General features: G+C 36.1%; 3 protein-coding genes across 3 annotated transcripts; 1 reads left to right on the forward strand and 2 right to left on the reverse strand.

Annotated features, from left to right (window-relative positions):
* Window positions 1-298: 298 nt before the first annotated feature.
* On the forward strand, window positions 299-12,174 carry LOC129241732 (putative glycerol kinase 5). The gene is made up of 8 exons (XM_054878215.1): window positions 299-546; window positions 2,743-2,836; window positions 4,630-4,889; window positions 6,081-6,193; window positions 9,117-9,243; window positions 9,361-9,813; window positions 9,896-10,059; window positions 11,802-12,174. The coding sequence occupies exons 1-8, from the start codon at window positions 451-453 to the stop codon at window positions 12,076-12,078; spliced, it is 1,584 nt and encodes a 527-aa protein (XP_054734190.1). The 5' UTR covers window positions 299-450; the 3' UTR covers window positions 12,079-12,174.
* Window positions 12,175-17,972: 5,798 nt separating this feature from the next.
* Window positions 17,973-20,960, reverse strand: LOC129242338 (zinc finger protein 431-like). The gene has a single exon (XM_054878926.1). It carries the CDS (start codon window positions 20,876-20,878, stop codon window positions 18,416-18,418), a length of 2,463 nt encoding a protein of 820 aa, XP_054734901.1. The 5' UTR covers window positions 20,879-20,960; the 3' UTR covers window positions 17,973-18,415.
* Window positions 20,961-21,514: 554 nt separating this feature from the next.
* LOC129240937 (splicing factor 3B subunit 6) lies at window positions 21,515-22,559 on the reverse strand. The gene is made up of 3 exons (XM_054877013.1): window positions 22,341-22,559; window positions 22,134-22,252; window positions 21,515-22,068 (listed from the first exon to the last, which is right to left on the reverse strand). Exons 1-3 carry the CDS (start codon window positions 22,356-22,358, stop codon window positions 21,840-21,842), a joined length of 366 nt encoding a protein of 121 aa, XP_054732988.1. The 5' UTR covers window positions 22,359-22,559; the 3' UTR covers window positions 21,515-21,839.
* Between the last annotated feature and the right edge of the window lie 498 nt (window positions 22,560-23,057).

The following is a 23,057-nucleotide window of genomic DNA, read 5'->3' on the forward strand; positions in this document are numbered from 1 at the left end:
GCACGCACATATAGAGAAACGGGTAAACGATCATGTTTGCATATCTCGATTCATATAAAATTATAATACCCTTGTGCATAAGAGCGCGGGTATAAAAATGACGCAGGCGATAAGCTAGGCGAATCAAAATAAAAGTAATAAGCAAAGAAAAGATAATTGATATGGCTGAAGCCAATACATACAATCCAACAAATACATGTAGGTGAACCATATATGTATACTCTCGTACATACTACATGCATTTGCAACTAAGCCTGAACGGACGATCGGCGCACTCTCAATTCGTGTATGGGTCGGGGTAGCTGGTGTCGTTTTGTGCTCGTTATTTCTATAATCTTGTAGTCAAAGTATTGGAATCAACGCATATTTTCAACTTGATTAGATTGTAACAACTGGAAATTAAGTTAATATAAAAATTATTGAATTAAAGTCGGTTTTTAATTGCATAAAATGGTCTATATAGCAACTTTGGATGTAGGCACTACTAAAGTGCGCTGTTTCATCATAGATGATAGCTGTGAAGTTCTTGGTTCATCCACTGAATGGGTAGGTTGCAATTTATCAAATTTCAGTGGACCATGAGATGTTTTCTTTTTAAATCACTTACTTGTTATTGTTACACTTTCAACTGTTTCGCGCTCAAAATAATTGGAGAAACTCAGTATCATACATACTTCCGCGGTACCAAAAAAATCTCTTTACTCTTGCACAACGTTTTGCAATATACTTACTAATTGTAAACTAGAATACTACCGGTTTCATTTAATACGTGTTCTGTCCATGTTAACAAGTGGAATTTTTAACAAGGCGATGTCCTACGAAATGTCAGTAGTAGTGTCAAGCATCAGCAAAATATCAGTTAAAATACCAGTTCGAATTTGCAAAATAAAAGTTTCTAGTCCATTATGCTTTTACTTCAATTAAAATTAAATATAAAAAAATAATAAAACATTGCATTGCATTCAAATTTTATTTCATATTAAAAGTGTATACAGAATTTGTTTTTTCTCTTAAAATTGAATTAAAATTACCGGTAAATTAATTGGTTAAACAATCAAAAATCGGTTTAAACCTGCACTATAAGCAATCCTAAATAATTAAAAACAAATTCTTAAAAAAAACTACAAAATTTTATCGTTTTAGGAACATAAATATAATTAATTTCGGATTCAAATTTTATGTGTCCGGTAGCTAACTTTCGTTGTGGCAAAAATAGCGAATATTACATTGTTATGTAAGTGTATGGAAACAATTCATACGTAAATATAATGAAATATTTGTTTCTTTTGATATTCTAAAGCTCTAACTGAGCTATTGTAAAATATTTGTAATATTGTAAATGTAAATGTAAATGTGTAACAATATTGTAATATTGCAAATCCGTTCATTCAATCTTACTGACTTGTGGTGCGCGGCTGCATATAAAATGAATAAAAATTATCTACTTATGCATAATGCTCGCGTTGCATTGGCTTGTCCATAGACTAGGCTTAAATTTTCTTATCGAAAAAAAGCAACTAATTTACAAACAAATTGTTAATTTTATTATTGCTATTATATTTGTCAATGACGAACTAGAATTATTTCGTCTATTAAATACCAGTATCTGAATTAGAATGCTTACACCCCAGTTTGGTTTTTCTCTGCAGGTTAAGCAGCAGGGTGCATTCGTTACGTTTCTACCTACATAAACATCTCACAATAATTCCTCTGAGTTCGATCACTGGATTATTAAATAAAAAGGCATAATCGAATGGCAACACAACTTGCTTTATTTATTGAATCACTTTATCGCTTTACTTAACTTTACTGAATACCCTATGCGCGTACACCTCTGCTTATAAATATATATGTACATATATATATAATTGGCAACACCCTTTTTGGGTGTGTGGCCGAGCTCCTCCTCCTATTTGTGGTGTGCGTCTTGATTTTGCTCCACAAATAAAGGAACCTACAGTTTCAAGCCGACTCCGAACGGCAGATATTTTTATGAGGAGCTTTTTCATGGCAGAAATACTCTCGGAGGTGAGACATTGCCTGCCGAGGGGCGACCGCTATTAGGAAACACTTTTTCTTCATTTTGGTTTTTCATGGAGATTCAAACCTACGTTCTCCGAATTCCGTTTGCCACTACAACTTATTCTGCTTACAAGTGTTCAATAATTAACATTAATAATAACAAGTTTCAATAATTTTAACGCATTGTTGACAAATATCAAAGATGGCATATAAAAAATGTGCCCTCTAGGAACTATTCATTACTGACGTCTGGGCGTGTCATTTTAAAGACCCGTCATATGAATGTCTACATTATCTACATATGTACGTATAGGTAATTAACTCAGAAATTGAAATAAAAATATAGGTTTTGGAGCAATTTTTAGAACTACTCCGATTTTGGTAAGAAACAATTTTTTTTTTTTTGTGGATAAGGCAAGATTTTATCTGGACCGCTACGTTAACAACTTAAATATCCATATTTGGTACTCGGAAAATCCACGCGGGATAATTTTACATGTGGCCGAGGTCTGGTTTCGGCAAGATGGCACTACGCGCCACATAAGTCATCCTAAATAAATTTACGCTCCGCAATTAATCGTTCTAACAAAATAATAATGATCGAAAAATTAAAGTTTGTAAAGCTCTTTCAAATAGAACCCAGTTGTTGGCTCACCCTATACAATCACATTAAAAATTTTAATATTCCGAAAATTTAACAACATATTTACATATATGCAGGTTGACTTGCTAAACCCCCAGCCGGGGTTCTTTGAAATTGAACCGGAGTCGTTATGGCGGAAAATAGTCAGTGTTATAAACAATGCAGTTATAGGTAAGAAGAGCAATTTAATGTGTGTTGTATTATCAGTATCTTCGAAATATACGTTACTTATAGCTTAATAGCATCTCGCCAGTGCCAGGCACCGGTCTCGGACTGACGATTCGTCAGCCAGTTATTAAACACCAGTAATCTCAGCCCAATCAACTCGCAATGCTTCCGATTACGTATTTAAGATTTGCATTTCCTAGGCAGAATTACAAGTTGATAGGAAAATACATACACATAGCCCATAAAGTCTGTGTACACCTTACAACTCTTTTTAAATTTATAGTTAAAAATATATTTTATTTATTTCTTTTTTCATTACTTTCTTAAGTTACAAAAGCAAAAGAAAATAACAGGATTTCCCATTTCATTGTTTACATAACGGTAAATAATTGCAACAATATGTAAATACAGCAATCAGAAAGTCTGCGTACAGTTTTAAAATATGTATATTCATACAAACTTAAAAAAACAATAGAAGAGCTTGAGTTGACTGCGGCGAATGAGGTGAGATAAATAGGACAAATGTCGAATGCGCGGACACCTTCAACCTTTAGACGGTCATCAATGCTTAATCGTTAAAAACCAGTTTCTTGAAATTGTTTCATTCGCACGTTTATTTCCATAAAATCACCATAATCCATAAATCACGAATTTTGCGATATGTTGTTCTTAACTTAATGTTAACGCGTTGTTCCATCATATGAAATAGTACTTCTGTCTACTTGAAAAAAGTCAAGAATGACATAAAAGAGGTGCCGTCTAGGAATTATTCACTACTAACATCTAGACGTCACTTTTAAAAGACCCTTTACATATAGTATTACTGATAATGATCTTCACATGAAAGTTGGCCCAGATCTTATTAACAGTGCTGCCAACTCATAAAAAAAAATAACTAGAGCGAAATCTTAATCCCACGAAGTTTGACAAATACATTCACCTTACTTTTTGCCCACAGTAGTATACCGCACCCACTGAGCCTAAAAGTTGATAGACAAGTTATAAACGGACTTATCTGGAGTCTCTTACCAGTTTTTTAAACTTCCGCCTGGAATGGCGTCATTGGAGTTCATCTATTCACGTACTCCATAACACTCCTACTACGGCTATATTGATTTTTTACAGAAGTGCACTTCTTTCATTAATTCAGTTATTACGGCCGACTTAAACGATTATGTCCTGGATATCGTAGCACTTTAAAACATACTTATCCAGAATGAACCACTACATAATCTATATATATCCGGCATGTGAAGGTATCTCGCACGACACTAACCACCTCTTCACATGCCCTCTTAAATCCACTCACCTATCATCTCTGTCTCTGGACCCAACCCGTCGATACATCATGTTTCCGAGCCTGCCGTTAGATGAGCTAGACGATAACGATCGGTGACTACACCGCACTGGCAGGATGAAGTGAACTGCTACAACAACAAAAATAACAGCTTGGAAGCCACCGACTAAAATTTTCAGTAGTAAAATTTAATAATACGAAAACATTTTATTAACAGTGAAAAGATAAGATGGATGAATTTTTGTCGTACTACTTAGTAAATTTAAAAATTTGAAAGCCGAGTTTTTTCGATTTTATGACTTTTTGAAACAAAGCGTCCTTTTAGCAAACGCCCAATACAGTTATGTATATATATATATGGTATACATATATAGTTAAGCATTTTGAATCATCTTTACTACATTCATCGTATTAATTTATTATTTGTTCCTATTAATGAAACCACTGCATACGAGTAAATATTTTATTTTATTTTTTTATTAATTTTAATACTAATAAGATGCTCAATTAAAACCCTGTGATATCACTTGTTTCGGCTTATCAACACAACGCTGTACATTCCTAACTTGGAACCATGAGACGCAAGAGTACTATCATAATTTTATAACATGGAAAGATTTGCGTGCGAATACATTAGTAGACAAATGGAACGCTGGAATAGCTATTAAGACATTGAACACGTTTTCTTATGTGCTTTACCTGTTAACGCGGAGCAAGCGATTTTTAGCAGCGAGCGTTTTGAAAATGATGAATGGGCAGGTAAATAAACAATTTTTGCAGAATTTATATGTTATACCTACATTGGTAGGTCGATATAATAAGAACTTTATCCTTTTAAAATTTTTGAAAACAATTATTCTGACCTTTTGACAACAATTACAGTTAAATTTGCGTTACTAATGGTTTACGGTTAAAGATAATGATAATATACATATATAATATACATGATAATATACATACATGGTATAGGTATGCGGCCGCCGTTGCCGAATGGGTTGGTGCGTGACTACCATTCGGAATTCACAGAGAGAACGTAGGTTCGAATCTCGGTGAAACACCAAAATTAAGAAAAACATTTTTCTAATAGCGGTCGCCCCTCGGCAAGCAATGGCAAACCTCCGAGTTTATTTCTGCCATAAAAAAGCTGCAACTGTAGGTCCCATATATTATATTATGTATGCTGAATATGCATGACTTTTCTACAGAAGCCGTCACAAGCACTCTCTATGAGGCATCCTTAGCACTTCCCTCATCATTCTGAGCGATGTTTCTAAATATAATACGATTCCTTTATGCTGTTATGTACAACCGTTATGTTGTCAAAATCTTGTGCACAAGTGTACGGGTATGAAAATTGTACAAGCTTCTTAGAGCAGACTGCCACTAATTTCGAAGTATTTATGAGTAATATTGATACATCAGCGGTCGCCGTAGCCGAATGAGTTCGTGCGAAAGTGCGTATGTTCGAACCACCGTGTATGAAACTCCAAAATGATAGAAAAAGTTTTTTCAATGGCAAGCCTCTGAGTGTATTTCTAACATGAAAAGAAAAATGTCTGTCATTCGAAATCTGATTAAAACTGTTGGTCCCTCCGTTTGTGGAACAACATAAAGGCGCACACCACCAATAGGAGGAGGAGCTCAGCTTTTAATAGAATGTATGGCAGTTGTTGTTTAGCAGCCTAAACATTCCCAATTCATACATGGGAATGCTACTGGAGTAACAGTCCTTGTTCGGATCGTTCCGAAAACGTAGAACCGACTGTAGTGGGAACGATTTTATGGTACAACTTGGTCAAGCCTTTCTCTACTCTTTCAAGCTTTTGAAAATGTAAGGATGCATTTAAATCGACTCAATTAATTTAAATTCCGTTGATTTTCAGCATTTAATTTGACATAATAAAAAACCCCATCGAATGAATTTAATAATCAAATGTTGTTTTTATGCAGGTAACTCTACGACTACTGCATGAGCTGCAAAGCAACACTCGTCTGCAAGAAGCATTGAAACAAAAAAAAGCACGTGTGGAACTATTAGACTCTTGGATACTCTACAAATTACGGTTAGTATCACAATTTTTCAAGTTGACACTGATGAAAGGAACTATATTTTTAAGTTTCTAATATTTAATCAATCGACTCATACTGAAAACCACTCCCTCCAGAGGCTTATAGTTTTAAGTAATTTATTGTTAAAATTGTGCAATTTAGCGGAAGGTTAGTATTGCCAGACGTAGGGTTTTTTCAAAGGCGTCCAACTAGAAGAGTATTTTACAAATTTATATATTTATATATATAATATTTACAAATTTGTAGAATTTTTGCTCAAATGTTGCGCCCACGTGGATGGCCTTCGGTCGGCTACAAAAAAATATTCTTCATCCGTCCAACTCCGGCTACGCTATCCACAGTATTTTTGCGTAGAATTCCTTTCCGCGTCGACGGTCTTCGGTCGTGCTTAAAAAAATAACCCTAAAATTAAAACATAATATGTACATATGTGTATGGAGACACGATAACCCCCATTCCCATCATCACACTGTGAAGGCAACTAATTGCCAAAGACAGCGTGACTCGCTGTCGTGTAACTTCTTTAACCTAATGTTGGAGAGCATCGTACGAGCCGCAGAACTTAATCGCTCAAGCACAATATTTTATAAGAGTGTACCTTTGTTGGCGTATGCTGATGATATTGATATTGATATTATCGGCCTTAACAACCGTGGTGTTAATCCTGCCTTTTCCAAACTGGATAAAGAAGGAAAATGAATGGGTCTGGTGGTGAACGAGGACAAAACGTACCTCTTGTTATCAATCAAAAAAAACTCCCTTATCGTCACCCACGTCACTATTGACAGTTATGATTTCGAGGTTGTAAAAGACTTCGTTTATTTAGGAACAAGCATTAACACCGAAAACAATGTGAGCCTTGAAATCCAATGCCAACAAGTACTAATTTTAACTAAGTAGACAATTGAGTAGTAAAGTCCTTTCTCAACGAACAAAACTAACACTCTCTTTATGCAGTGTTTGAGAGAAAGATTCTGCCTAAGATTTTTGGACCTTTGCACGTTGGTAACGGCAAGTATCGCAGACTATAGCTCTATGAGCTTTATGACAACATAGATATAGCGAATTAAGATCCAGCAGCTACGTTGGCTGGGTCATGTCGTCCGAATGGATATAAAAGCTCCGGTTTTGAAAGTATTCGATGCGGTACCAGCTAGTGACAGCAGAGGAAAGATTAGGTGGAGAAGAACTTCACTTGCGCCGGTTAGCATGAGAAAGAAACTGGCTCGCTTTCTTAAACTCGGCCATAATCGCGTAAGCAGCTATCGCGCCAATGAAGAAGAAGAACATAATCCGAGATGGTGGATTTTAAATCAGATTTGCCGGCTTCAGACTCATTTTTATCAATTTTTAATTCAGTTGGTATTTCGCTGCTATCAGAGCCTTGTGATTTCATTCCGTCGGTGGTACTCTCGATTTTGTGACGTCTGCTTTCTCAATAGTACTTTCGCTTGAGTTTCCTCTTCACGAGCGTCACCCCAAAAAAAAAAACACTTTATTTCCACTGCATTATTGGCAAAAAAACGCAAAAATCTGCATTTGGAGGTATGTATTTTTTTAATTCATGCTTTCACAATTTAACACACTGCACTGCATTTTTATTAGTTTGTTCAATTTAAAAATTACAAATCTTAAAATCACAATATTATCAAGCCACTCAATGAATTATTGCAAAAAAAGAAATTGCTCTTTCTTTTGTTTATTTTTTCTGACGTCAAAGGTTGTCAAAAACGCGAAAAATAAAGTAACAGTTTTCGAAAGTCACCACCTTAAGTTTCTGTCCACTGTTGGCAGTGCCAGTGGTTATTTTCGTTATTTGTCATTATATAACTAATATGTAACTGCTCCGTAAAATTCAACTTAGAGTATAATATTATTTAACAGTAGGAACTCAGTTTTGTTTAAAGTTTTATGCCATAGAAGAAGATTTCTCGCAATCCTCGAACGTCCCAAAAAAATTGTCTAACAATTGTGTATAAAATGGCATAAAGCATTATACATCTTTTTGAGACCAAGCCAAGTTTTACAACAGCGCACATTTTAGTAAAATTTAACTTTGGCAGCTGTTAATTTTTTTAATCAAACAAACTCATAGACAATAATAGTTATTCCTTGTAAAATTAGAGGGACGGTATTTTAGTCTTAACATAGAAACTGATCTGAACTATCGGATCTAAGTGAGGTAGGGATAAATATGTGTACTAAGTTTGGGCGAGTTTTGTTGAGTTGTTATTAAGAAACTTATTTACCCAAAAATGTGGTCCCAGCCCATTTCAAAAACTTTTTTTAGTTAACAATCTTTTGTAATGTCATGTTTTTTTTAATTACCGTTATATGGAAGGTTGGACTGGTTATTATTATTATTTAAATTAAAAAAAAAAAACATCATTTTCACAATCGACATGAGGGACAACGGAAGCTCTAAGGGAGACTGGAAACTAGGCCTTTCCGGCTCCCAGCTATGAAGAATTGGAGATTCACAACCGATTTAATAATACACGTAAATATATGTTCATTTGAGCAAATAATTCGTTTCTTAGCACTGGCAAGGAAACATATTACTCTAGTATATAAGATTTGTAAACTTATTGTTAGTTTCTTATACAAGAAAGATTCAATAAATAAAGAAAAATGGAACAAAAAAAAAAAATTTAAATGCCAAACTACCTTGAACAAAGAGGGATATGCATACAAAGTTTCATTGAAATACTTATACATATATTTTTTGCTCGAGTTATTGTGCGCATGGACGGACAGACTTGGCTAAATGGAGTCCATCTCGATTGCTTTATGATGGTGCATGCAACAGTGTTGTGAACAAAATTATAATACCCTTGTGCACAAGTGCGCGTGGGTATAATGAACGCTAGACACGCATATATAATTTTACAAAATATTTTTTTATTGCTTACGTAGGTCGGGAAATGGTGCAAAGTCAAATGTTGATCATATCAGCGACATAACTTCTGCCACTGCAACTGGTCTTTTCGATCCATTTACACTTAGCTGGTCCCCACTTACTAAGCTTCTATTTGGAATAGACGTAAGTTATTACAAAAGTTCATATCTTCAATTTTTAACTGAATTAATTTTCTACGTATGAACTTTTTAATGAATTTTAAACCTATGAACATATATGTATATATGCGTACATTGGTAGACTTCTTTACTTCCGAAAGTTGTGGACGATGGCTACAAAGATTTCGGTTACATACATTCTGGTTCCTTAGGACCCGATTGGTCTAACTGTCATATATCTATAAGTGCTTCCATAAGTGATCAAACCGCGGCGATTTGGGGCTCGCAATGCTTTGAGCGCGGCGATGTGAAGATCACCTTGGGAACTGGCGCTTTCCTCAACCTGGTCACTGGAAGTGATTGCCATGCATCTTTAATGGGAATGTATCCGCTGGTAGCTTGGCAATTTAGAGACACTCAAGAACGTGCCCGAACAATTTACTGTATTGAAGGTGCATCATACGACATGGGTACGGTGATGGAATGGGCTCAACGCTGCGGGCTCTTTGCCCATCCCACAGACACGTCAGCCATCGCGGAATCAGTACCAAATACGAATGGCGTTTATTTCATACCAGCATTTAGTGGTTTGGGAGTGAGTATTAGAAGATAATTATGTTTTATGCCTATTCGTTTATTTATATGTATTTACAATAAGTTGACTTATATAATTATAGCCGCCAATAAATGATCAGAAAGCAGCTTCGGGTTTCATTGGAATCACCCCATCCACGACACGTGCACATTTAGTACGCGCCATATTGGAGAGCATAGCATTTCGAGTCGCTCAATTATGTGAAACAGTCAAAAGAGAAAGCAAATACAAATTAAAATTGTTAAGGTGAGGATACTCAAGATACCCCTGCAACCTAAACCAGAGCTGCTACAACAACAACATGGTCTGGAACATACGTAAACGAATTTCAAACACCTATCAATACACTGATATGTGAATTATTATATTATTTTATAACTTTATTACGTTATATAAATATATAAATAATGATGGGTCCCGAGTAAGATACCTAGAACATATAGTATGCATGTTCTCATCTCTAAACCGACTTTATCAAAATATGGTGACATTTTGAAAAACGAATGAAGACTGAAGGCAACTACGCCTATCTCCTATCTTTTATATAACAGATATTCGTACACTGGATAACTCGCGTAAAATTTAGATATCTTCATTGAGCTTGATAAACATGTTACTCTCTGGTTCCATATAAAAGCAATTTCAAAAATTCAAAAACATGGTTTTCAACAATTTTTGAGGAAAATTTGCTCTAAATTGGTAAAGGGACCAGGTAGAAATATACACATGTACATATATGTATTTTAGTTCAGTTAATATTTTTTTGGAAAACAGGTGTTGTGGTGCTCACTTTCAAATATTCTAAACATACATATAACATGTAATTCGTAAACCATTACCTCAAACTCAACAAAACTCTATACTCTCCTTGCATCACAGTTTCATCTATTAGTTTCAAATTAGTGAAATCGGAATTAGAAAAATATTCAATTGACAAATACACAAATTTTGCGCTATATATGTAAGTATATACGAATATATACTTGGCGCTACACCCTTTTTGGACGGCCGCCGTACAAGCGTTAACCAGATCGAAAATTGAAATACTTCGAAATAAGCAAACTTAGTCAATAAACGCACTCTCTCAGGCTCCAAAAACTATTTTAAAATTGCGAAACAACAAACAAATACATCAAATATTTCACCTTGATATAACGAAATAAGGGGGAACGCGTGAAAATTAAGTGATTTTAATGAATTTTTTTTATAAGTAGGGATGATTATTTGAGGATGGGACAAATTATAATTTATTTAACATACTATATTCAACTATACTGACACACATTTTTATTTAAAAATATTCAAAATTCCAATTGTTATTAATATTAATGCAATGATGTCATAAAAAACTGGCCACGATGCAGCGGTGAAAAATCATCTGAAAGCAAAAAAACCAAAAAAATCTTAATCTACATATACAACAATGGCAATAGTCGTATGTGCCTTTTTTTCTTTTTTGAGAAAACGGTGCAGGTTTGAAAAATGAGTTTGTGTTTTTACCCTTTTTTTGTTTTCGAAAGGCTTGAAAAAATATAAATTTTTGGAATTTTAAAAAACGGCTATGTACAACTGTAGCCAATACATGTACAAAAATTAAAAAATTAAAATCGGTTCATAAGTCTTCGAGAAATCGAGGCCACCGTGTTCAGAAAAGCCGTTTCGAGAAAAACGCGTTTAAAGTTTTCATTGGCCGTTGTCACTCACTACCTGCATTTATTGTATTGGGTATAACTTCGTCAATTTTCAAGATTTTAAGTTAAAATTTTTTTACATATTTTTGAATATATCTGCTTTAAGAAAATGCTAAAAAAATCGATTTTTTTGAAAAAAGTGGTGTTCCCCCATAAGGAAGACCCACGGTCCCATACAAGCTAATGACCTTGGAGCTATGCTGTTCTAGGTACTATCAACCTTTTAATAAATAAATAATAATAATAAACTCAGCCCTTTTATATGACTATAGCACATTTTTAAATTTTTTTTTTTAGAGTCGATGGAGGAGTATCGCGCAACGATTTTGTTTGCCAACTTATTGCAGATGCTACAGGAGTATGCGTTGAGCGCGCCGTCTTTGCGGAATCCAGTATAATGGGTACATCATATATGGTGGGATTTAATATTGGACTATGGAACAGTTTTCACGATTTGCATAAGTTTCGCCAAATTGATCGTGCTTTTGAGCCACGTCCAGAGTTTTACTTAAGCATTAGAGAAAGTTATCTGGTTTGGATGAAAGCAATAGAACGTTTTGGTAAATGGTATTAGCAACTAGGAATAAGTAGTATTAATAAAGTAAATGTACCGCCTTTTGTGTGTAATTTTTCAAGATTACATCTAAAGTGGTCATATAATCTTTGGTAATGGCATTTCTTGTTACTTTCCTTTCTTGTGTTACTTCCTCCACTTTTCATATTTGGAATTCTTTCGGACTACGTGCTTTATAAGTATGTATGTATGTAAATTTGCTCACAGAGACAAATAAGGATCATACTAAAACCAATCGGAGAGTCCGAATGCAAAGCCGAGATATTTCTAATAGCGATTGCCGCTAATCGTTTAACCGATTCTCATTCTCAAACCTTTGCAATTCTCTTTTGGTGTGACTCGTCGAGCTCACGAACGGCGCCTCCATTGCTTCCAATTATTTTAGTTTTAGTCTAAAGAAAGCAACAGCATTGAGAAGAACGATAACAACTGGACCCTGACACTGAGATCCGAAAATTGGATAAAAACCCGAGGATTTCCTTGAAAACACTTGCAAAGCAGCTTAACGAGAAGTGTGGTATTGTTGTCCCTCCTGAAGCAGTGCGTCAAGCCAAAATGCATCACAAATATTTATCGAGATCAGCACGCAAGAAATCATTGCTGTGTACACAAAATGTAGAAAAACGCCTATATTTTACTTTGAACCACATTTCCGATCAAGAAGATTATTTGGACGACGTTATATTTTGCGACAAGATAGAGGCAATGCTGTATTACAACGACGGACCTATGACGCAAGCCCTCGATAGCTTTACAAAATCGAAATATAATTCCAACGGTTAAACTTGGAAAAAATTCCGTTATGGTTTGAGGATGCATTTTATTGATAGCACAATTAACGCCAAACAATATTTAAATATATTGAAAAAAAACTTAGTCGGCAGTGCTAAAAAATTAGAGTTAATCACTGAGAATAAACCAAATTTTAAATTTCACCAAGATAAGGAGCATAATGTGCAGATTTGGCTTCTCCACAATTGCGGGAAAGTTATAAATACACCAGCCCAGAGTCCCGACATAAACGTGATTGAAAATGTGTCGGCTTTTTTGAAGAAAAGAGTTAAGCTACATAAGACATAAAAAAATGCAGCAGCATTAAAACTGCAATAATGGAGGAATGTCAGAATATACCGAACGCATACGGCGTAAACAAATGGTCCATGAAAAAGCGCCTGGAAAATGTTATTCAATAACTCATACCAAATTTTAAATTAATCAAATAATGACGTATTCACATTATGTATTATATTAAAGTTGGTAAAAACAGTTTATTGACAGTGTCGAAATAGTGTAAATAGGGATTTTTTCTATTGAAATCGAAATATTCAATTTATTCTCAATATCAGAGCTCACACCTGACAAACTGTATGTACATATGTAGGTGTTATAACGTTTTTTTCTTATCTGAATTTAAGAAATGAATTGTGAAATTTGAATTAACCTTTTTTGCTTTTGTAAATAAAATCCCTTTGTTTAAAATAAAACCATAATAAAAGTTCAGAAACAATAACTGCTGTGTAATTGACAATTGACAAAGTAATTGCCAATCCCAATATCTTATTTCAGCTGCAAATGTTTTATCCTACCCTGTACATACAATATCATTTCGGGTAAAAATGTATTTACAACGGGCAGCTAAAAAGTTCGCCGCCTTAGGTACCTCTTCTTCTTCTTGATTGCCGCGATAACCGCTTACGCGATTTTGACCGAGTTTAATAAATCGTGCCAGTAATTTCTTTCTCGTAATAACCGGCACCAGGTGGACACGCCAAGTGAAGCCAAGTCCTTGTCCACCTGATCTTTCCAACGCAGAGGAGGTTTTCCTCTTCCTGTGTTACCACCAGCTTCGAGCGTTTGTATCGATTCGGACGACATCCTTTATATCCATCCAGCCAAAGGAGCCGCTGGATTTTTATTTGTTGCACTATGTCTATGTTCTCGTAAAGCTCATCGTTCCATAGTCTGCGATACTCGCCGTTACCAACGTGCAAAGGCCCAAAAATCTTCCGCAGAATATTTTTCTCCAAGGGACGCCTCATCGAATATTGTCATCGACCAAGCTTCTGCGCCATACGTAAGAATATGCATGATGAGAACCTCACCGGACCCTTACAATCAATCCACTTTTGTCCGCTCAAGGGTAACTTATTTTAGAACTTATTAATTTTTTTTAATTAATTAAATACTAACTGAATAGTATTTGAATAAACGATACTAATATTATTCTTGACTAATATTATATAATTTAAACAAAAATGTGTATGTATTTTTTCAAAAAGCGAATATTTCATTTATTGTATGTGCCTGAACGCATATAAAGTATCATAATAACGAAAATAAAAATAGATAGTACATCAATAAACTACATAGAACTAGATATACGAGTATTATAATGGTTTTGAGTTTCCATCTTTTTTAACAATTGGAAAGCAGTAAAATAATCGCTGCAAAATCGCTATAAGTTTAAAACTGCATACAAAGTTGTTTCGTTTGAGAAAATTGCATTAGATTCTTCGGTGATATTTCCAGTGTCAGCACTATTATCGTCGATAGTTTCCATGTTTTCATCAGTAATAAAATTCAACCCGAAATCTAAGGTTGTTGATAACAAAGCCAGCTAGCTTGCTGGCGGCAAATCATGCATTGCCCCTAAGACATTTAGTCGAGCCAATATCTAAGATTATCAAGATACGCTTAAATTGAAGGTTTCGATAATAAATTTCAAATCACTCCTTGAACTTGAGGTAGGCAAAATGAAGTCATATTACTAGGTATAAAAATTCTTTTGATATCTTTAAACGTATATTACGCAAGTGAGATGCTGTGCTCTTCAGAAATAATATTTTTCAACTTTACTACTCCATTTTTCGGTCGAATTGCATTAGACATTGTGTCATCACGTGTCATCCATGCCTTCTTACTTGATTGCCAATTAATAGGAGGTTTTTTAATATTGACTGACGCAAACGCTCTTACACGAGCAGCTCTCCCAATAACAGGAATTTTTCTTTTTCTCCTGTTATATTTGTCCAAAATAAAGGTAAATTTTTTCTTGGCAATGCTCTGAAAAAAGGCATGTCGCGTCAGCCTTATACAGTAGTCACATTATACAGAACGTTGGTTGGCTGATTGAGGTAGTGATTCATCCAAAATCCAACTAGCGCTTCTGCACAATTTTCTTTTACATCCTCTTTACCAACTTGTTTAATTTTACTTACAGCATGACTATATCTAGTCTGTATGGTTTAAGACGTCTAAGCCAGCAAGTTGTTCGAGACCCTTGAATAATGGTTTACCCAGGGTTGACATTCTCTCCTTCCATAAGGCAGGACATTAACAGAGAAAATGGAAAATCGTTTCCTTTTTGTCTGGTTGTTTACCACCATGGCAGTGGGTGTTATGTGCAGTTGACATACTAGAGCTCTCCAGCGAACTGCTAATGCGTATGTCTAATAGCGTCTCAAATGTTTTTAGAAGGAAGAACGAAAGACTAATGGTCTTAAGTCCTTCGCTGATTCATGTCCCCTTCTACCTACTTTTGATATGAAAACGATTCTAACAAGTTTCCAGCTCTTTGTAATATAGCCTAGGTTTAGACACTCCTTGAAAATGTCCACTAGCCATGATAGAATGCTATCAAGAGTCTCCTGTAACATCTTAGGAAAGGTCCCGGCCTGGGGATTTAAAAGGTGAAAATGATTTTATTGCATTGGAAAACTCTATTGTGACTATTACATCGGCAGGATGCTGTAGATCGTAGCTGCTCAGGCGGATTCTCCCTGTTACTTAGTATTAATGATAAATTAATGTAAGGTCTCACCTCGATCACTCGCTTCAGTACTCCCCCATAAGGTATGTGCCTCATTCGCGTCACATCCTAGTAGAAAAATATTGTTTTTATTGTCAAGCACAAGCCTGCGAGCCTGCTGTTCGACCATGTGCCATGTAGACGAAGGCAATATTGATTCTGATGCTGTCAGCAGCCTCCACTTCAATGACCGTCACATCCGATGAGCTACAAGATGGGATTAAAAATATGTTTAGATGTTTCTTTGCTACAATACATGATCTGGGATTACCCTGGGTCCGCTTATAGTACAAGTTGTAGTTTTTAAGAGAGATACCGCTTACCTCAGTTCTCCACACTTTAAGTTACTGTACCAATGCGATGTCGACGTCCTCCTCCGATAGGAAAACGGTTAGGTTGTCCGTTGCAGTCCTAGAGTGCTGGAGATAGATATGGACAACCTTATTGGTAGTTTTTAGGAATATTGGCGTCGCCAAGCTGCATGCCTGTATGCTGCTTGTTAGCGCCATCATTTTTGGTAGAACCGGCGTCGTTCAATTGCATAGCCGTGAAACTTTTTGGTGTCGTCAACCTGTCTTGCTTATCATCCGGATTTGCAGAGCGGAATATCCTCAGAGGGGTTTTCGTCACGCCAAACCGAAGTTTATTGTCAACCTTTACCAGTGGCTCGATGATTGGGAGATTTGGAGAAGGAAGGACACGTTGTTCGTTTACGGAGCTTCCGCTTTATGATGCTCCAGTCATCCGTCAGAACATTATGGTTGTGTGTGTGGTGTCAGCTGTTTAGCTTCGAACTCCTGTTCGATATCCAGGTGCGAGCCCCCGGCGGTCATGGAATCTCGCTGGCCGTGATTAGTTTGAGCCTCAAACCTTCTCAGCCATTTTGGATCTTGCCAACAGCGGTTTCCATGAAGGCAAGTCACGGACCACCTCCATTGAATCGAATCCATTAGTTTTGTCATTAGGTCCGTCCGCTTGTCCATGTGGTTGTCTGACTGTCCATCCGTTTTGACTTTATGTCAGTCCGTTTGTTTACGATTTCCGATTTTTTTAGTTTTTGTTTGTTCATTTTCTGTCGCATCACAGCTTGGGTTGAGAGTTCTTTTAACGAAGCTTACGTCTTAATATTGATAAACGGTTCACTAGACAGGGCTAGTTTACTGGGGCGGCAGCCCTTGGTCGGGAAAAATCCGAGTCATTCCGGTAACGTAGAACCGACTGCCATGGGACTGAAGCATGCGTCTTCGGCCTGTGTGATTCGCGGAAGATATTCTCTTACCACCCATATCTGGGTGGTGTTCCCCTATTCATCACCTGGGGACGCGCCCTCTAGGGATAACAGGTTCCACCGAGGGCTAGCAAATGTACTGAATTAATTATTTCTTATCTGGAAAAATTGTTTGCAAGATTATATTAGTAAAAAAAAACCGTCTAATCCCCGGACAGACAAATTGTTTTCCTCGTAAACCTTAATAATTTCAACTTTCTTCTTCACAAAGTTTGCTCTCCCCATCGTATTACGTAAAGTATATTTGGTTTACATACGTACATATATACATAATTGGCGCTAGACCTCTTCTTTTCGCCAAGAGTTAGCAAATGGCGAATAGATGAAGCAACTGGTATGAATGAAAACATATTGGCAACGTGGGAAAAGAGCTGCCTTAAATTACATGTGTTTGTACGACTGTGAGTTACACCAGTCTAATGAGTTATAGCCATACTCGCTAGCAGTGAATCTTACTCGATAACTTTGTTGTTGCTTTCACATGCCAATGTTTCGTCAAGTTAATCGAGCAGAGTGTGGCGAATAGAAAACGCCTCACGTTATACTTTTGCAAAAGTTTCCAGATTTTGAATTCGACGGTGATACTTTAAAGTCGTGCAACACAACGGTTATGGTTGCAACTCGAACAGGCCCACCGACTGCGATTACGGACATTTAACAGCTCCAACGGTGCACTGCATTGTTTAGTGAACTTTCTATGGGCTGAAATTATTTTAATTGTAATTATTTCTCTATCGACTAAAAACAATTAAGAATTCCGATCGAAACATTAAGAAACATAAAAAGGTTTCGTGTGTAAGCTAGGCTTTATTCACTTGCTTATATTTTTAAAAACTCATATAAGATTCTTAATGTACATCCTTAAATATAAGTAAAGCAGCGGTATATCAACATATATATATGATATATATACATATATACATATGATCTACTCTATATATATTTCTATATCTGCTATTTTTTATTGTTAACACGCGTACGAGTCGTATGCATTCGATGTGTTCTTACATATATATAATATATACAGTAGGCTGTGAAAATTAAATGTTTTTGTATACATACATTCGTATTTAAGGTAAAAACTTGATGAAATTAAAAACACAAAACCTACGTAAAATTAAAAGATCTGATGCTTTTAATTTCCATATGGAAAAGTAACAACTTCGGTAACTACTATATGCACTCAGCTGCTATAAAACCACGGTTTTTTTTATTGCCAAACCAACTTACATATATGCTGTTCATGTGCCCATGGTGCTGGTATTTATGTGCGGAAACTCACCTAAACCCACATTTAGTTCTGGATTCGAACTTAATTCCGACATAGGATCGATTTTTATGAATTCCTGGTTTTCTTTTATCGCTAGTTTTAAACATGAGTCAGATAACTGCTCCTTTTCCTCAGGCACTTGTTGTTCCATTTCATACAGCTGCTCCCGAGCTAATTCTGCTATAGCCGCACGTGCTTCCTGTTTCTTACGTTTCGTTTCCAACTTTTCACGCTCTTGCATCTCTAACTCTTCGCGTGCCTCGTACACACTTGGTGGTATTATTGGTGGCGGTTTATTCATATGTATCTTCATGTGACGTTTCAGTGCCACGTATTGAATAAAACGTTTTCCACAACTATTGCACTCATGCGGTTTTTCGCCGGTATGAGTCATCTCATGATGTTTGAGCGTCTGTGCTTTAGCGAATCGTTTGTGACAAAAACGACAAGCGAAGTCCTTAACGCCTTCATGTACAATTCGATGATGCCGTTTAAGGTTTCCTTGACCATTAAAACCCTGACCGCAATCTGGACAGATATAAGGTCCTTCTTTCATCATAAAATTAATTTGTGGGGACCACGACGGTACTGCTACAGATGGTATAGGATTCACTGCTGTACCTGCTAGTGCGGAAATATCAACGCGTTCAACACGTCGAGGATTTTTCGGTATTGAGGCAGTTGATTCTGCACAAACCTTAAGTATCTCTTCAGCCACCTTTTGATGCGCCTCCTGTGTATGCAATTCCGTAGATGGCAGTGCGGGTATTGGTACATCCAGTGCATCGGCCGACATAAAACCATTTTCGATCTGGCGCTTGCGGTACACCTCAATGGCCCGTAGAACACGTTTTTCATGAGTTTTAAGGTGCTTTGTCAAGGCTTTGGCATAAAGGAATCGCTTCCCGCAAACCTTGCACTCACATCGCTTCTCACCAGTATGAGTCATTTCGTGCATTTTGCAAGCATTCGATTTACCAAATGTTTTACCACAGTACTGACATGCGTAATCCTTAATCTTTTCATGCACAATCTTCACGTGCATGCGTAAATTTTGTTTGTTATGCGACGCATAAGTGCATTGTGAGCAATTAAATTTTTTTTCCTGAGTGTGTGTATTTATATGCGTGTTCCACTCCTGTCGAGTTGTTTTACCAACACCGCAATACGGACAAACGTAGTTTTTAATTCCCGCATGCCTCATAAGATGATCTTTAAGTGCACTGTTTATTACAAAACGTTTGCCGCAAATATTGCAAGGAAAAGGCAGCTCCTTTCCATCGTGCTTGTACATATGTTTTTTAAGCGCCATGGGGCAGCGGAACACTTTTTCGCATTGGCTACACGTGTAGCACTTTGGCTCTCGGAGCTCTTTAGCAATTTTATGAACCTTACGTAAATGCCAATTGAGTAGGCGGGTTCGTGGGAATATGCGGCCACAACCTTCTTCAGGACATGGATAGCTATCACATGTCTCAGCGTGACAATGCTCCATGTGTAATCGAAGTCCGTTAGCAGTGGTAAATCCTTTCAGACATGATTCCACCGAACATTGGTGGGGCAACTTGTCGTTGTGGTGTCGCATGTGCTCCTCATAGCGTTCCGCTTTTCTAAACTTCTTTTGACAAATGTGGCACTCTATGCTATTGGCTGAAATATCTTCACCACTTAAACGAGCACGATGTTTCTGTTTCGCCTTTTGCTTTTTATTATCATCATATTCATCAGCATCAAGTCCATCGTCGATTATATCTTCCTTTCGCAAAGCCCTCTTTGATCGTCGAGACTTCCGTAAACGGGCAGCTAATGGTTTTTCATCATCACTTTCACTACTTCTGATTTCTTCTTCCTCGTTGCCAAAGGGTTCAAAATCGGATGTATTGCTATTTTGACAGTCAGAATCACCACTAAATTTCCGAATTTGTTCAGATATCTTCTCATTACTATTGACACCGCCGGTCCGTTTCACGCCTATCACATTATCTGCACTTTCTTTATCTACATTTTCTAGCATTTTGAAAACGTCCTCTGCATTCTCAATCAACTCAAGTTTATGATTTAAAAGTGGATCGAAATCTATAGGCTCATCATTATCTACAACTTCATTTTGTGCTGCGTCCACACCACCAGTTTCCAGTACGGCCAATGCGCTCGATTGGTCCATTATTAAATTTTGGGCCACCATCTCCTGAAACTTTTCAACGGACTCAACACACATCTTTTGAAAATCTTGCATATCATTTAGACGTGTAAAACAAATGCCACAAATATTATGAGGAAATCCGTCGTGGAGTTCCACCGAAAGTGAAGTGCAGACACTTAACTTTTTGGCTAGTCCAGGAACAGCAAACAAATCGTAGATATTTTCAGTCTGCAGGTGCTCCAAGCAAATTCGACAAATCGAACTAATACTATAAGGCGCTGGTTTATTCATCTTGATTTGTTATGATTTTCCAGTTATTTGCATTTATTTACAATTCTTGAGCAATATTTGATCTGTCCCAAAGTGACTTATGTGTCAACAGATTTTTTCCGAGGAATATTAAGACGTGGTTGCCACACTAAGAAAATTTCATGACATAAGTCTTTTTTCAAGAATGGTATAAACATTTCTTAATGTTATAATTTCAGAAATTTAATCCAAAAAAACAAGAAAATTCCAAAAAGCTTCTTTAAAGCTAAATGAGTGAAGTTAGGATTATTAATCATAGAACGTCAGGCCTACATTACTAGAACCATTCAGATTTAATTCGTGCAAAAAAAAAAGAGAATACGTAAATAATGTGCAATGTTTCGATAGAAGAAAAAAATAATAATATGGTTCGATAGATCTTTTTTGCTGTTTATAACAATTCTGTATTCTACAGTGTTCTGTGTTCTCCACAAAACACCAACGTTTTTATTTTGTTGAAATTTATAAGCCAATTTTTTAGATAACCGATTATTATTTCATTGAAGTAACAAGAACTATGCCAGTTTCTTCCCTACAAATTTGATGGCAAAAGTCAAACTTGGAATACAAAAGTTTACGTTCCGCATCCACTGGCATTACAATTGAGAAGTCCATATGTTTGGATTTTACATTTATTTGCTTGTTATTTGAATGATGTGATGATAATGACAATGCGTTATGAATTGCACGAACTATGTAGAATCATTGTATGCATGATTAAGAATTGTGCAGTACAGCATTAGCTGAGCTAATTCTGATTAAGAAATTAAAATATTTTTAGTTGGTAACTCTAAAACAAAAATATTTGAGTTCGACGCTTTCATATTTTGGAAAAATCATGAGAAATACAGTAGAACGTGTAAAAACTAAAATTATTTACGATGATAGTCTGACTCCATGGTGCCAAGTTCTCTCTCAGCTCCTTTCCAAAGCAAGTGAGTTCTTAAGGTGCCTCAGGCGTCTTTAAATTATATTTGGATTTTATATTATTTAGCTCTTCTTGTTTTTTATCCACATCCAGGCGTTTAAAAGCTTTATTCGATTGGTAGTACAACACAACGAGATAGCGATTACAAACGTTGAAGCCAGACAGGTGATCACATGCATTCTTAGCATCGAATATATCTTCGTAGACAACAAAGGCTGTTCCACGAGTCTCCGGTGTATTACCACTGCAATTAATATTTATTAAGATAAACGAAATTTAATTTTTAGGTTTGAAACGATTTATACTTACACGCGAATTTGCCTTATCGCTCCAAATTTTCCAAAAATATCATACATTTCGTCCGATGTAATTTTATAGGGCAAATTTCGTACGTACAACAGTCGATTCACCTCAGGAGGCAAACGAATCTACAAATATAAAAGCAAAATATAGCGCCAATAATAAAATATAGGTACACATGATTGTGCTTATTTGTTTTAATATCACTAAACATACATTATTGCGTTTATTCATTGTAGGAGATGAAACTTATAACTCTTCACTCGTGGAGTTTTCTAAAAACACTGCTAACTTAAGAGTGAATGTCCTTTGTATGTTGCAACTACACCTCCTAGCAGGTTTTTATCAAAAATAACAAAGAAATTGTCAACCTGGAACAAACTCTATCCTTTTTCCGAAACAAATGCTGTTGTGCCTTTGCTGTTGTTTTTTATATGCTCCTCTACACAAAAATCGCCTCAAGGCGAATTCATAGAAGGTGAGTTCGCTAGAGCAACAATATTTGCATGTGTCGGGTATCTTTTTAAGAGCATGAGAACTTTAAATGATAATACAAGACATATATATTTTTGTAAAAATTTTTTTTTATAATCTCATAGATAATTTCATGGGATTTATTTTTTGAATATGACATCCGGCATATGTCTACCGCGGCTACGTTTAACATGATTCATTCAATCAGTCCAATTATTGACTACTTTTTCCAATAAATCTGGCCGCATGGTGTGAATGGGGGGCTTGCATATTGTAAATCGATTGTTAAGCGTACTTTAATGGAACAAAATGTCGTCGATGTTTAACTGATTATTTTGGAAAGTAAAATTCAGTCAGGATGGCACGATAGCGCTCGCCATTTACCGATACGGCAGCTTTTTCCTCATTTTAAAAGAAATAAGGATCAAAGGATCAGTGACGCACCCAGTGCTCTATGAA

This window comes from Anastrepha obliqua, chromosome 3 (genome assembly GCF_027943255.1).
Source record: "Anastrepha obliqua isolate idAnaObli1 chromosome 3, idAnaObli1_1.0, whole genome shotgun sequence".
In the NCBI taxonomy this organism is placed as follows: domain Eukaryota; kingdom Metazoa; phylum Arthropoda; class Insecta; order Diptera; family Tephritidae; genus Anastrepha; species Anastrepha obliqua.

Coding starts and splice junctions, on each gene's coding strand:
- LOC129241732 (XM_054878215.1), top strand. CDS start 451: ATGGTCTATATAGCAACTTTGGATGTAGGCACTACTAAAGTGCGCTGT. Junction 2,837..4,629: donor TATAAACAATGCAGTTATAG/GTAAGAAGAGCA, acceptor AATACTAATAAG/ATGCTCAATTAAAACCCTGT. Junction 4,890..6,080: donor TGAAAATGATGAATGGGCAG/GTAAATAAACAA, acceptor GTTTTTATGCAG/GTAACTCTACGACTACTGCA.
- LOC129242338 (XM_054878926.1), bottom strand. CDS start 20,878: ATGAATAAACCAGCGCCTTATAGTATTAGTTCGATTTGTCGAATTTGC.
- LOC129240937 (XM_054877013.1), bottom strand. Junction 22,069..22,133: donor GCGATAAGGCAAATTCGCGT/GTAAGTATAAAT, acceptor TATTAATTGCAG/TGGTAATACACCGGAGACTC.